Source organism: Mustela nigripes, chromosome 3, assembly GCF_022355385.1.
Source record: "Mustela nigripes isolate SB6536 chromosome 3, MUSNIG.SB6536, whole genome shotgun sequence".
Classification (NCBI taxonomy): Eukaryota; Metazoa; Chordata; class Mammalia; order Carnivora; family Mustelidae; genus Mustela; species Mustela nigripes.
The window spans coordinates 102,608,132-102,621,667 of NC_081559.1; the positions used below are offsets into that span (position 1 = coordinate 102,608,132).

General features: G+C 37.6%; 1 protein-coding gene across 4 annotated transcripts in view; it reads left to right on the forward strand.

Moving 5' to 3' along the window:
- PTPN4 (protein tyrosine phosphatase non-receptor type 4) overlaps nt 1–13,536 on the forward strand; it is a 216,864-nt gene that overhangs the window by 79,434 nt on the left and 123,894 nt on the right. For 3 of the 4 annotated variants that reach the window (XM_059394458.1, XM_059394460.1, XM_059394459.1), the window contains exon 3: nt 4,889–4,996. In XM_059394458.1, coding sequence (XP_059250441.1) covers nt 4,889–4,996 — 108 coding nt within the window. Of the gene's footprint in view, nt 1–4,888; nt 4,997–13,536 lie in introns of those variants that run through there. The other variant, XM_059394461.1, reaches the window with a different exon arrangement.

Below are 13,536 nucleotides of genomic sequence, written 5' to 3' on the forward strand. Positions count from 1 at the left end.
TTTCTTTATTTATCTGACAGAGATCACAAGCAGGCAGAGAGGCAGGCAGAGAGAGAGGAGGAAGCAGGCTCCCCGCAGAGCAGAGAGCCCGATGTGGGGCTCAATCCCAGGACCCTGGGATCATGACCCGAGCCAAAGGCAGAGGCCTAACCCACTGAGCCACCCAGGTGCCCCAATATCATTAGTTTTTATGGAAATGGAAATCAAGACCACAATGAGGTATACTACTTCATACCTACTGGGATGGCTTTAATCAAAAGAATAGAAAATAACAAATGTTGGCAAGGATTTAGAGAAACTGGAATTTCACACATTGCTGGTGGGAATATAAATTGCTACAGCTGCTGCAATCAGGAGTTTTTAGTACCTCAAAAAGTTAAACATAATTTCCATATGCTCCAGCAGTTCCACTTTGTACCTACCCAAAAGAATTGAAAGCAGTGTTCTTGGTAGCATGATTCACAGTACCCAAAAGTGGAAACAATCGAGATGCCATCAACTGAAAAATTCTGATATATCCATATACTAGAATATTACTTAACCATTACAAAAAGGAAATTAAGGGTGGATACATGATACAACATGGATAAACCTTGAAAACAGTATGCTAAGTGAAAAAAGCTAGACACAAAAGGTTATATATGTTTGGTTCCATTTATATGAAATGTCCATAATAGATAAATCCATAAAGCCAGGAAGCACATGAGTGGTTGCCAGGAGATGGGGAGGGATACTGTTTAATGTTTACAGTACTTTTTTTGGCCTGATGAAAATGTTTTGGAACTAGGTAGAAGTGATTATCACACAATATTGTCAGTATATTAAATGCAACTAATTTGTACAAAATGGTTGGTTTTAGATTAATGTGAATTTTACCTCAATGAAAAGAAATGGAAAGAAAAAAGGAGTTCCCTTGCCCAGCTGCCACTTTCTTTTCACATACAGAGTTTTCTTATTTTAAATCTGTTTTTTGTTTCTTTGTTTCACTTAGCTGAAGGTATAGAGAGGAATACGTCTACTCCATCTTGTCTGTAAAAGAATACACTAGACTCCCCTTAGTAGCTTTTTTTTTTTTTTTTAAGACTTTTACTTATTTGACAGATCACAAGTAGACAGAGAGGCAGGCGGGGGGCGGGGGAGGGGGAGAAGCAGGCTCCCTGCTGAGCAGAGAGCTCGATGCTGGTCTCCATCCCAAGACCCTGAGATCATGACCTGAGCTGAAGGCACAGGCTTAACCCACTGAGCCACCCAGGCGCCCCCTCTTAATAGCTTTTTAAAAGACTAATGCTTGATTTCCATCCTGGATTTTTTCTTTTTTTTCCCTTTTTTTCTTTTTATTAATATAATTTATTATTTGTTTCAGGGGTATAGGTGTGTGATTCATCAGTCTTACACAATTTACAGTGCTCATGATAGCATATACCCTGCCCAGTGTCCATCACTCAGCCACCCCTCCCTCCTATACTCCTCCATGCCAGCATCCCTCAGTTTGTTTCCTGAGATTGAGTGTCTCTCATGGTTTGTCTCCCTCTCTGGGTACATCTTGTTTCATTTTTTCCTCTCTTCCCCTATGATCCTCTGCCTTGTTTCTCAGATTCCATGTATCAAAAAGATCATATGATAATTGTCCTTCTCTGATTGACTTATTTCACTTAGCATAATACCCTGTAGTTCCATCCACGGTGTTGCAAATAATGAGGGTTCTTTTTTGATGGCTGCATAATATTCCACTGTGTGTGTGTGTGTGTGTGTGTGTGTGTGTGTGTGTGTGTGACCTCTCCTTTATCCATGTGTCAGTTGGTGGACATCTAGGCTCTTTCCATGTTTGGCTATTGTGGACATTGCTGCTATAGACATTGGGGTGCATATGGCCCTTCTTCTTCTTCTTCTTCTTCTTTTTTTAATTAAAGATTTTATTTATTTGACAGACAGAAATCACAAGTAGGCAGAGAGGCAGGCAGAGAGAGAGGGGAAGGCAGGCTCCCCGCTGAGCACAGAGCCCGATGTGAGGCTCTATCCCAGGACCCCTGGATCATGACCTGAGCCAAAAGCAGAGGCTTCAACCCGCTGAGCCACCCAGGTGCCCCGCATATGGCCCTTCTTTTCACTACATTTGTATCTGGGGCAAATACCCAGTACTGCAATTGCTGGGTCATAAGGTAGCTCTATTTTCAACTTTTTGAGGAACCTCCATACTGTTTTCCAGAGTGGCTGTACCAGCTTGCATTCCCACCAACAGTGTAGAGGGTTCTCCTTACTCTGCATCCTTGCCAACACCTGTAGTTTCCTGACTTGTCAATTTTAGCCATTCTGACTGGTGTGAGGTGGTATCTCATTGTGGTTTTGATTTGTATTTCCCTGATGCTGAGTGATACTAAGCACTTTTCCATGTGTCTATTGGCCATTTGGACGTCTTCTTTGGAGAAATGTCTGTTCATGTCTTCTGCCCATTTCTTGAATGGACTGTTTGTTCTTTGGGTGTTGTGGAGTTTGATTTCTTTACAGATTTTGGATACTAGCCCTTTATCTGATATGTCATTTGCAAATATCTCCTCCCATTCAGTTATCTTTTGGTTTTGTTGACTGTTTCCTTTGCTCTGCAAAAGCTTTTTATCTTGATGAAGTCCCAGTAGTTCATTTTTACCCTTGCTTCCCTTGCCTTTGGCAATGTTTCTAAGAAGTTGCTGTGTCTGAGTTCAAAGAGGTTGCTGCCTGTGTTCTCAAGGACTTTGATGGATTCCTGTCTCACATTGATGTCTCTCATCCATTTTGAGTCTTTTTTTTGTGTGTAGTGTAAGGAAATGATCCAGTTTCATTGTTCTGCATGTGGGCTGTCCAATTTTCCCAACTCCATTTGTTGAAGAGACTGCCTTTTTTTACCATGGGACATTCTTTACTGCTTTGTCAAAGATTATTTGACCATAGAGTTGAGGGTCCATTTTTGGTTTCTCTATTCTGTTTTATTGATCTATGTGTCTGTTTTTGTGCCAATACCATACTGTATTGATGATGACAGCTTTGTAATAAAGCTTGAAGTCCGGAATTGTGATGCCACCAGTTTTGCTTTTCTTTTTCAATATTCCTCTAGCTATTCTGTGTCTTTCTAATTCCATACAAATTTTAGGATTATTTGTTCCATTTCTGTGAAAAAAGTTTATGGTATTTTTATAGGGATTGCATTAAATATATAGATTGCTCTAGGTAGCATAGATATTTTAACAACATTTGTTCTTCCAATCCATGAGCATGGCATGTTTTCCCATTTTTTTGTGTCTTCTTCAATTTCTTTCATCAGAATTCTATAGGTTTCTGAGTACAGATTCTTTGCCTCTTTGATTAGATTTAGTCTTAGATATCTTAGGGCTTTGGGTGCCTTTGTAAATGGGATCGACTCCTTAATTTCTTTCTTCTGTCTTGTTGGTGTATAGAATTGAAGCTGATTTCTGTGCATTGATTTTCTATCCTGACACTTTACTGAATTTCTGTATGAGGTCTAGCAGTTTTGGGGTGGAGTGTTTTGGGTTTTCCACATAAAGTATCATATCATCTGCAAAGAATGAGAGTTTGACTTTTTCTTTGCCGAAGTGGATGCCTTTTCTTTCTTCTTGTTGTCTGATTGCTGAGGCTAGGCCTTCTAGTCCTATGTTTAATAGCAGTGGTGATAGTCATCCTGGACTAATTTAATGAGAATGAAAGAGGGATGGGAGAGGTAAATTGTGTCCATATGAAAAATTCTTACATGTTGGGATGCCTGGGTGGCTCAGTTGGTTGGACGACTGCCTTTAGCTCAGGTCATGATCCCGGAGTTCCTGGATCGAGTCCCACATGGGGCTCCCAGCTCCACAGGGAGTCTCCTTCTCCGTCTGACCTTCTCCTCACTCATGCTCTCTCTCACTGTCTCTCTCTCTCAAATAAATAAATAAAATCCTTAAAAAAAAAAAATTCTTACATGTTATTCGAATGACAGCCACCATTGTGAAGCACTGTTTGAAGTACATGTTTTCTGCCACCAGTGAATTTTGCAAGTAGCTTTTTGACCCAGTCTGGCCAGTAAGACATGAAGGAAAGTTCTTTGTAAGATGATCTTACAAAGAAGGTTTTTTTTTGGTACATTTTCATGTATTGTTATGAATTTTGAAATTGCTATGACCATCTTGTTAACAGCCTACAAAGACAGTTAATACCAGGAATGCATCACTTTCCAGTCACAATTTAAATGGAAGAATAAAAACAATAAGACAAATGATGAAGATATATGCGTGAGTTAATGTGGCAATAATATACAATTACAAAAATACCCTGATAATAGCCTGAAAGCAGAAGCCATTTCAATCAAAGGTTTTCCTTAATGGCATCTTATTTATTTATTTAATTTATTCATCATTATTATTATTATTTTAGAGAATGGGGGGAGAGAGAGAATCTTAAGCAGACTCCACACCAGCACAGAGCCTGAAGTGGCACTCATTCTCACGACCCTGCGATCATGACCTGAGTCAAAGTCAAGAGTCAGATGCTTAACTGACTAAGCCAACTAGGCAGGCACCCCAATGTCATAATACTTATTATATTGCTCTTTGAGCCATCTGAACTAAAGTTAGACTTTTTCTTTTTTAAGTTTGTTTTTTTAGTAATCTCTACACTGAATGTGGGGCTCAGACTTATGGCCCAGAGATCAGAGTTGCATACTCTACGGGCTTAGCCAGCCAGGCTCCCCAAATCAGACTGATTTTTAAGTAGTATGTTAACACATAAACTCTTTATCCTGAATCAAGTCATTGTTTTAGAAATAGTTGCCAATTTAATAGAAGAGGACAAAAGTTTAGGAACTCGAAAATCTGAAAGTGTATTGCCTACCAGTATTGATTTCCTTTTATTTTTCTTCTAGAAACATGATCAGGGGCAAGTTCTGTTGGATATAGTCTTCAAGCATCTTGATTTGACTGAGCGTGACTATTTTGGTTTACAGTTGGCTGACGATGCCACAGATAACCCAGTAAGTTGAAATTGTTGTGTTTTGTTTCATTTCACTTTTTCTCTCTGTTCATAATATAAAGTCCTTTCTGATTTATGATGTTTACTAATCTGATTAGTAAGGTTTTTTAAAAGGATTTAATTAGAATGATTAGAGGTGATTCTTTTTTGCCTTTGTTCCTCATTTTCTTGATGTTTTAATTTGTAAAGTTTTTCCTTAAGGTTTTTGTAATTATGTCAGTTTATAAATCTAGTGTCAGTTTCTTTATTTATGTGTCTCAGACAACTGAAATGTAAAGCTAACTCATGGTACTTGACTGAAAGAGAAAACTGGGCATAAAGGTTAAAATATTAATGTAGTTTTAAAATGTTAATGTATCTTATTCTTACATAAATTAGCCTCCATTAAAATACAATCAGTATTTTGTGGCATTCATGCCAATCTGTTTGTAACTAAAATTCTTAATTTGTTAAATGTAAATTTTCCAAGTAGGAAGACTCAAAGGATACCCTCCCAAATGAGACAGAGATTAAATTTCACAGCTCTACATTTCTTAGGCATTAAGTTACTTAGATTGTTACTGATTCTTTAATAGTTCCAATCACGTTTCTTTTTGTTGGAAAAAAATCACATTATAGAAATAGAAGATAGTGTGTGATGAATAAGAGAAATGTTAAATTCTTTGAAAATGTATATACTTATACAGATAGGGTCTTTTACAAAAGAATATGGTATTCTTTTGATTAATACAGGAGAGTGACTATTATGAAGGAGACCTTTTGTATATGTAGTTTAGAAGATTGAGATCAGAAATTTAGAAATGACTTTATAAAGGCATATTAATAAAATGGCTATAGAAAATAAAATAACTCTAATGTGAAAAGTAGAGTTTCTCTCTCTTGTTCTGTCTCTCTCATAGTCAGAATCTTAGGTTCCTGAATGGTTAATGGGAAGTAAATATGAGATGTTATATATTACTTTTTATTGACATCATTTACTGGTGTTGTATGAAAAACTGAGGGATGATGTGGATAAAAGAGAGCAAGAGCCAGCTAGTCTCAGTGCAAGGAAATCCTTTTGTACTGAATTCAAATGAAAACAAACTTTTCCTCTAAGTTGATACCTTCACCAGAGACTGCAACTTCTACAGGAGCCTAGAGGAGGAGTATTATTTCTTGATAAAAAATACACGTGAAAATGGAAGTGAGTAGAAATGTCAGTAATGCAACCTTTCCCAGAAAGATAAATTGTGAGCTGGGCAAATTCCTTAGAGGTGTCTGCTATCCCTCCCTTTGTGGAATGTTGAGCTAAAAAAATAAATAAATAATTCTTAGATGATCTTGCTGACAGTTTTAGGTCCAACCCTTTAGATGGAAGTCTGTCTGAAGATTGATCAGAGAAGTGATAAGACAACAAAGGAGAAAGAGTGGCTTCTTATCACCATTGTCTGCCCTGAGTGTGAAAAAACCATCACTGTGACACAATATTCTAGAAGAGCTAATACTGACATCACATATATTGTAAGAGATAAGAAATCCTGTTATGTACATTTGTATACAGTAAGACATTTTTATTTTAAGGCAATTACAGCAGGATGAATATGGGGAAGCATAGGTATTTTTAGCTGGGTTGACCTTTTTCCAGTCCCCTGCTTTTACTTATTTTGTCTTACATTTCTATCTTGAGCTTTCTTTTTTTTTTTTTTTTATAAGATTTTATTTATTTATTTGTCAGAGAGAGAGGAGCGAGAGTCAGCACAGGCAGACAGAGAGGCAGGCAGAGGCAGAGGGAGAAGCGGGCTCCCTGCCAAGCAAGGAGCCCGATGTGGGACTCGATCCCAGGACGCTGGGATCATGACCTGAGCCGAAGGCAGCTGCTTAACCAACTGAGCCACCCAGGCGTCCCTATCTTGAGCTTTCTTTCCCAAAGAGTCCAATTGTTAATAATCTAAAATAATTCTTTGCCAAAATTTAGAATTAAAATTTCAAAGACCCAGAAGAAGCCTTAGAAATTATCTTGTCTAACACACTAGTTTTCATAAGAAATTATCCCAATCCAGTGGGATAAAGCCCAAGTTACTTGCTGCCATTAATGAAACTAGTTGTGGGTCTCACAGCTCCCCATATAGGTCTTTTTCATGGTACTACAGTTTCAGCATTTAAATATTCAGAAGAATCTGTGAAATGCCAAAATGCCATGGAAGGGCCTGTAGATAGCACAAATGTTGTAAGTAATGTTGTGTTTCTGATTGTCAGTATGAAAATACACCATCAAGACTGAGTATAATTAATGGACTGACGGAGGGATGCCATTCTGAAAAAGGAAAGGAAGTGAGGGGCTAACATTTATAAAACATCTATTGTGGACTTGTTTTAAGCCAAATTCTCAATTTTATGAATTTGTCATTAAAATATTTTTAGGATGAAAAATTGAGGCTTACAAAACCTGTCTAATGACATAGGTAATTAAGTAGCTGAGAAAGGATTTGAACTTGTATCTGGCTCCAAAGCGTATACTCTCCTTACTACACAAAATATTGCTTTTCAAGAGATGACAATATATAGATGCATGGGACTTACAGGAATGAACATGTTGAGGAGAGGCGGTATCTGTGCAATAAAATTGCCAGCATAGGGGTGCCTGGGTGGCCCAGTGGGTTAAAGCCTCTGCCTTTGGCTCAGGTCATGATCCCAGGGTCCTATGATTGAGCCCCGCATCAGGCTCTCTGCTCAGCAGGGAGCCTGCTTTGCCCTGTCTCTCTGCCTGCCTCTCTGCCTACCTGTGATCTCTGTCTGTCAAATAGATAAAACTTTTTTAAAAATTGCCGGCATAGATCTAAAAGAATTTGGTTATGTTCTATAAGAATTAATCCTTGTCAGTCCTTAGTTGAGATTTTTTTCATTTCATGGTTTGTTTAGTTGATATATACCTCTATATATGTATGTATTTTTAAAAAGATTTTATTTGGGAGAGAGCAAGAGAAGGGGAGAGAATACAGAGAGATAGAGGGAGAATCAGACTTTCCACTGAGCAGAGAACAAGGTGTGGGGCTTAATTTCAGGACCCTGAGATCATGACCTGAGTGGAAGGCAGACACTTAACTGACTGAGCCACCCAGGTGCTCCTGTAATATATGTGTTAGTTATATATGTAGTATGTTGTGTGTATGTGTGTGTGTGTGTGTGTGTGTGTGTGTGTATAATGGTTTTATAGATCAGAGCTAATACTCCCTTAGGCACATAAACATTGAAATTAATTTAATTGGACTTAACAATTGGTAAACTAAAAAAGCACCAAATGTTTTATTGTGATCTTGTACCTTAAAATATGGACTCATAGTAGGTTATCCTTTTCCTTACAATCTTCCTGAGTAATGAGTTCCAGTACAACAAACAAAATTACTTAAAAGCTTTGACTTTTCAAAATTTCTTCTGTTTTCATTAAAACCTATTATCACAGCTTTAGCTTTTAGTATAATGTATGGTTTAATAGTAGTATTCAGTGAATTTTTATTGAGTGAGCAAGATAATGAGTAATGTGGTTACAATTATACATAATTTCTTTATAAGCACTTAAAGGTGGCTCTTCCCTATTGGCCTTTATCAGTACAGTATTCATTGGAACCCTCCAATTATATTACTTGTGTGCATTTATTTTTTTGTTTTCTGGGGTTTTGTCCTTAAAGTAACTTAGTGTCCATTAGTGTGGGACAAAGAATAGATTATCAACTGTTGACTTGTTCTTTCTACAGTTTCATCCTTCTGATACTTTGTGTTGTGGTTAGGATCTTTTACTGTTGACTACTATTTCTGTATTCCCTAACCTTGTGGCTTTCAAACCTAACTTATATCAGAACCACCTGGATACGTCTTAAAATACAGATTTCTGAGCCCTATCGTAGAATTCTTGATTCAGGAAGTCCGGTGTGAATGAAGCTCAATAATTTTCACTGCAGAAAAATTCCACTTATAATAATGCTTCTAATCCAAGGAATTGTGATTTGAAAATCACTGCTCTACCCCAATAGGTTAACTAAGATTATTGAAGTAAAAGATAATTCGTAACAAATAGCTTGGTCTGTTTTTTGGAGATTCTTTTACACAAAATCCTTGAATTCATTGGGTTTGAGAAACTATAGGAAAAGTCACATAGAGGATGACTCTTAATTCAACAAGCTGCATTTTAGGACAATATGATTGCTAAAATGCTTGCTTTTATTTCACATATCTCAGTATATCTCATATTTTATATTTCATCTGCTTTACTGTCATATCTTTGTTAAGCTTTTACCACCTATTATATAAACCTCTTTGGTACTCTGCTGAATGTTGGATTTTTGTTTCTGGTCTCTTTTAACCCTGTTCCATTTTAGGAGCGAATGACAAATTTGGGGTGCAGAGAGAATCAGCATCATTTGTAATGGTCCAGAGTGAGCAATGAGGAATGTTCAATTTGAGGACCAGAAAGAAAAATTTAATAATCAGTGGAATATAGAGCAAGGGGAAAAAGTGGACCTAAGATGAAGTTTGGATATGCCAGATCATGGAATATTTTTTAATCTGTAAGATTATATTCACCTAAAGATTTATTTATACAAGTTACATAAGACTTTTATTTTAGACATACCACCCTGGTTACAGTGTGGCCAGTGGCATATAGAATTGCAAACTGAAGATTTTGGGAGATGGGAGCCTCCTGGCATCAGAAAGCAAGACAAAGAGTCTTTGTTATCCAATTTCAAGTAGATACCCTACTTCTGGTTCCCTTACTCTTATTTAATTTCATTTCATTTTTCATTTTCATTTCATTTATTTGTGTGTGTGTCTGTGTGAGAGAGAGAGGGAGAGACATTGTTCAATGGATTGCTTTAAGGTAAGCTTTCACACATTTTAAAATGCTGTGTTTATGTTATTTAAAAATATTCAAGCATCCTATTTTGAAAAGCATAATGTTTCTGTAGCAAGATGGCAAACTGAGTGTACATTACTAGCATGTATTCAACTTACTCTGGGGACGCCTGGGTGGCTCAGTTGGTTAAGCATCTGCCTTTGGCTCAGGTCATGATCCTGGGGTCCTGCATCCCGCTCCTGGCTCAGTGGGGAGCCTGCTTCTCCCTCTCTCTGCTTGCTGCTCCCCCTGCTTGTGCTCTCTGTCAAATAAATAAATAAAATCTTAAAACAAAAAACAAAGGTACGGAGAAGTGAAATAACTTTTTCAAGATCATAAAGTTAGTGAATGGGTGGAGTTCCAGGGGTGTTCCTAATTCAGTGGTGAGCAAGGTGTGGTTGGGGAGCAGGGTAGGGAGGGTGTGCAGACTTCAGGGGATTGTTGGGAGGAGGTCTGCTGTAGAAGCAGGGAGGTGGGTCAGCTCATACCCTACCCACAGGCCATGTGGTAAACAATTAGTAATATTTACTGCTAAGTTTACCATGTGTGAGTGCTTGAATTAGAGAGGCAAGTCAGTGTCCCAAAGGACTGGTGACACCCAGTGAATTGGGGGTGGGGGGATGCCCTTTGCCCAGGAGACTAGCTAACTATAATATCCTACTGGCAGCACAATCTGTCTGTCTTTCACCAACTACTAGAGTCAAGCTGTATATCCTGTCTCTTCTCCACAGACATGTAAAAATTTCATAAAGGAACTTGCAGGGAATTTTAGCCTTAAAAATAAGCACTCAAGCTGTGAAGTGTGTACCCCTGGGGATAAAAATAAATTATATGTTTATAAAAAATAAAAAAAATAAAATTAAAAAAAAGCACTCAACAAAATAGATACCAACATTTGAGGAAAGCCTACAGAAAGAGAACTACTAAAGTCAGCAAATTTTACACTTATGGAAATGGGAAATAGAAATAGAAATAATGGAAATATTTATAAAAATGTATAAAAATAGAAGTAGTATCATTCTTAGTAAATGTGGAGATGATGTGAATTTTTTTTTTTTAAAGATTTTGTTTATTTATTTGACAGACAGATTACATGTAGGCAGAGAGGCAGGCAGAGAGAGAGGAGGAAGCAGGCTCCCTGCTGAGCAGAGAGCCTGATGCGGGGCTCGATCCCAGGACCCTGAGATCATGACCTGAGCCGAAGGCAGAGGCTTAACCCACTGAGCCACCCAGGCGCCCCTCCCTCTCTTTTTTAAGATTTTATTTATTTATTTGAGAGAGGGTAAGAGAGCAAGCAGGGGAGGGGACGGAAGGGGAGGGGCAGAAGGATGGGGAGGGAGGAGGCAGGAAGGGGAGAGGGGGAGAGCTGGGGGAGAAGCAGGCGCCCCGATGATATGAATTTTTATATGGAAAGCACTTAGAACATGATTGAAGCATAGTAAATACTTGATAAATATTAATTTATCAGCAAACAAATGAAAAGGATTCTAATTTACATTGGCATGATTAGAGAGGGTCTTGTATCCATGCAAAAGGAACAATGAAGGATTTTGGAAATTAAAAATATGATTGTCACAATAAAAAGCTCATTGGTTAGGTTAGGATAAATAGAGTTGCAGAAGGCAATGCTTCAACATTAATAGGAGCAACAAATAAATAAGACAAACACAGAATATTTTAATAGTAAAACAGGTTTTATCAGGCAACCTCCTTATTTTTTTAAATACTACATTTTGGAAGATACAGAATTAACTTACAAGTGTGAGACATTTTGAAGATTTAACAATAGACTCTATGAAGGGAAAAGAATGAGGAGTTAATTTTGAGAAGACTAAACAGAACTCCAGGCCTAAATTGAAATTCCTTCAGAATTTGGTAGAGTTGATGATAAAGTATCATCCCTAACAGCTATTTCTTCTTTTTATTTAGATATAATTAACATGTAACATTATATTAGTTTTAGGTGTAGAACATAATGATTCAATATTTGTATATATTATGAAGTGATCACCACAGTAAGTATAGTTACCATTCACCCATGTAGTTATAATTTTTTTCCTTTCAATGAACTTTAAAGATCTGTTCTCTTAGCAACTTTCAAATGTACAATATAACTATCATTAATATAAAATTTGTACTGTATGACTCCATTTACCATTTCACACCTACCCTGTGCACCACCTCTGGCAGCCACTTTTCTCTGTATATAGGAGTTCAGCATTTTGGTAGGGTTTTGGTTTTGGTTTTGGGTTTGGGTTTTTAAGTTCCACTTGTAAGTGAGATCATAATTGTATTTGTTTTTCCCTAATTTATTTAGCATAATGCCCTCAAAAGTCCCCAGAAGTTGTCACAAATGACAAGATCCCCTTCCTTTTTATGGTTCAGTAATATTCCTATGTGTGTACACACATGTGCGTGCATGTGTAAACACACCCCATCTTTTTTATCCATTCATCAGTGGACATTTAGGTTGCTTCTGTATCTTGGCTATTGTAAAGTAATGCTTCACTGTTCACAGGGATGCAGATATCTTCTAAATTAGTGTTTTTGCTTCCTTTGGATAAATACCAGAGTGGAATTGCTGGATCATATAGGAGTTGTTTTTAATTTTTTGAGGAACCTCCACAATGGCTGCAACAGTTTATATTCCCACTAACAGTGGAACAGTATTCCTTTTTCTCTACATCCTCACCAACACTTGTTCTTTCTTGTTTAAGGCTGATATTTTCTTATTGATTTTCTGTCTGGATGATTTGCTTATGGATGAAAGTGAGATAGTAAAGTCCTCTACTTTCAGGCGCCTGGGTGGCTCAGTCGGTTAGGTCATCTCTTTTCGGCTCAGATCATGATCCAGGGTCCTGAGTCAAGTCCCAGATCTGTGCTCCCTGCTCAGTTGGGAGCCTGCTTGTTGCTCTCCTCCCCGCTCCTGCTGTCACTATCTTGGTCTCTCTCAAATAAATAAATAAAATCTTAAAAAAAAAAATTGCACCACTATCATTGTATTGCTGTCTATTTCTTCCTTTAAGTTAATACTTGCTTTATATGTTTATGTTCTCTGTTAGGTGCATAAATATTTACAAATTTTATTTCTTATTGAATTCACCCATTTATCTTTATATAATAACTTTGTCTCTTATTGTAGTCTTTGTGTTAAGGTCTGTTTTGTCTTATGTAAGTATAGCTACCAAGATTTCTTTAGGTTTCCATTTGTATGTGATGTGGTTTGAATGTGGGGTTTGAAGATTAAGGCCAAGGAAGAATTCTTAAGACATCCCTGGTGCAAAAAGGTGGTTTTAGTAAAGCATGGGGACAGGGTCTGTGGGCAGAAATAACTGCCACCCTGGGATTGTAAGGAACAACTGATTATACAACTGATTATACTTTGGAATTGGGGTACAAAGGGAAGTTTCAAAAAGGAATTTCATAGACTAAAGAAGACTGACAGGATCCTGGAGGTCTAGTCAAGCTAAGATTGTTTTTCCATCTAGCAAAGCATTAACATTAAGACAGTTTGGAGTTTCCTGGAGGAATGTCATACTCTGCCTGCCTCAAGTATTTGTTAGTGAGCTGCAGGTTATAAGAAAATAAAAAAAGGGCGCCTGGGTGGCTCAGTGGGTTAAGCCACTGCCTTCGGCTCAGGTCATGATCTCAGGGTCCTGGGATCGAGCCCCGCA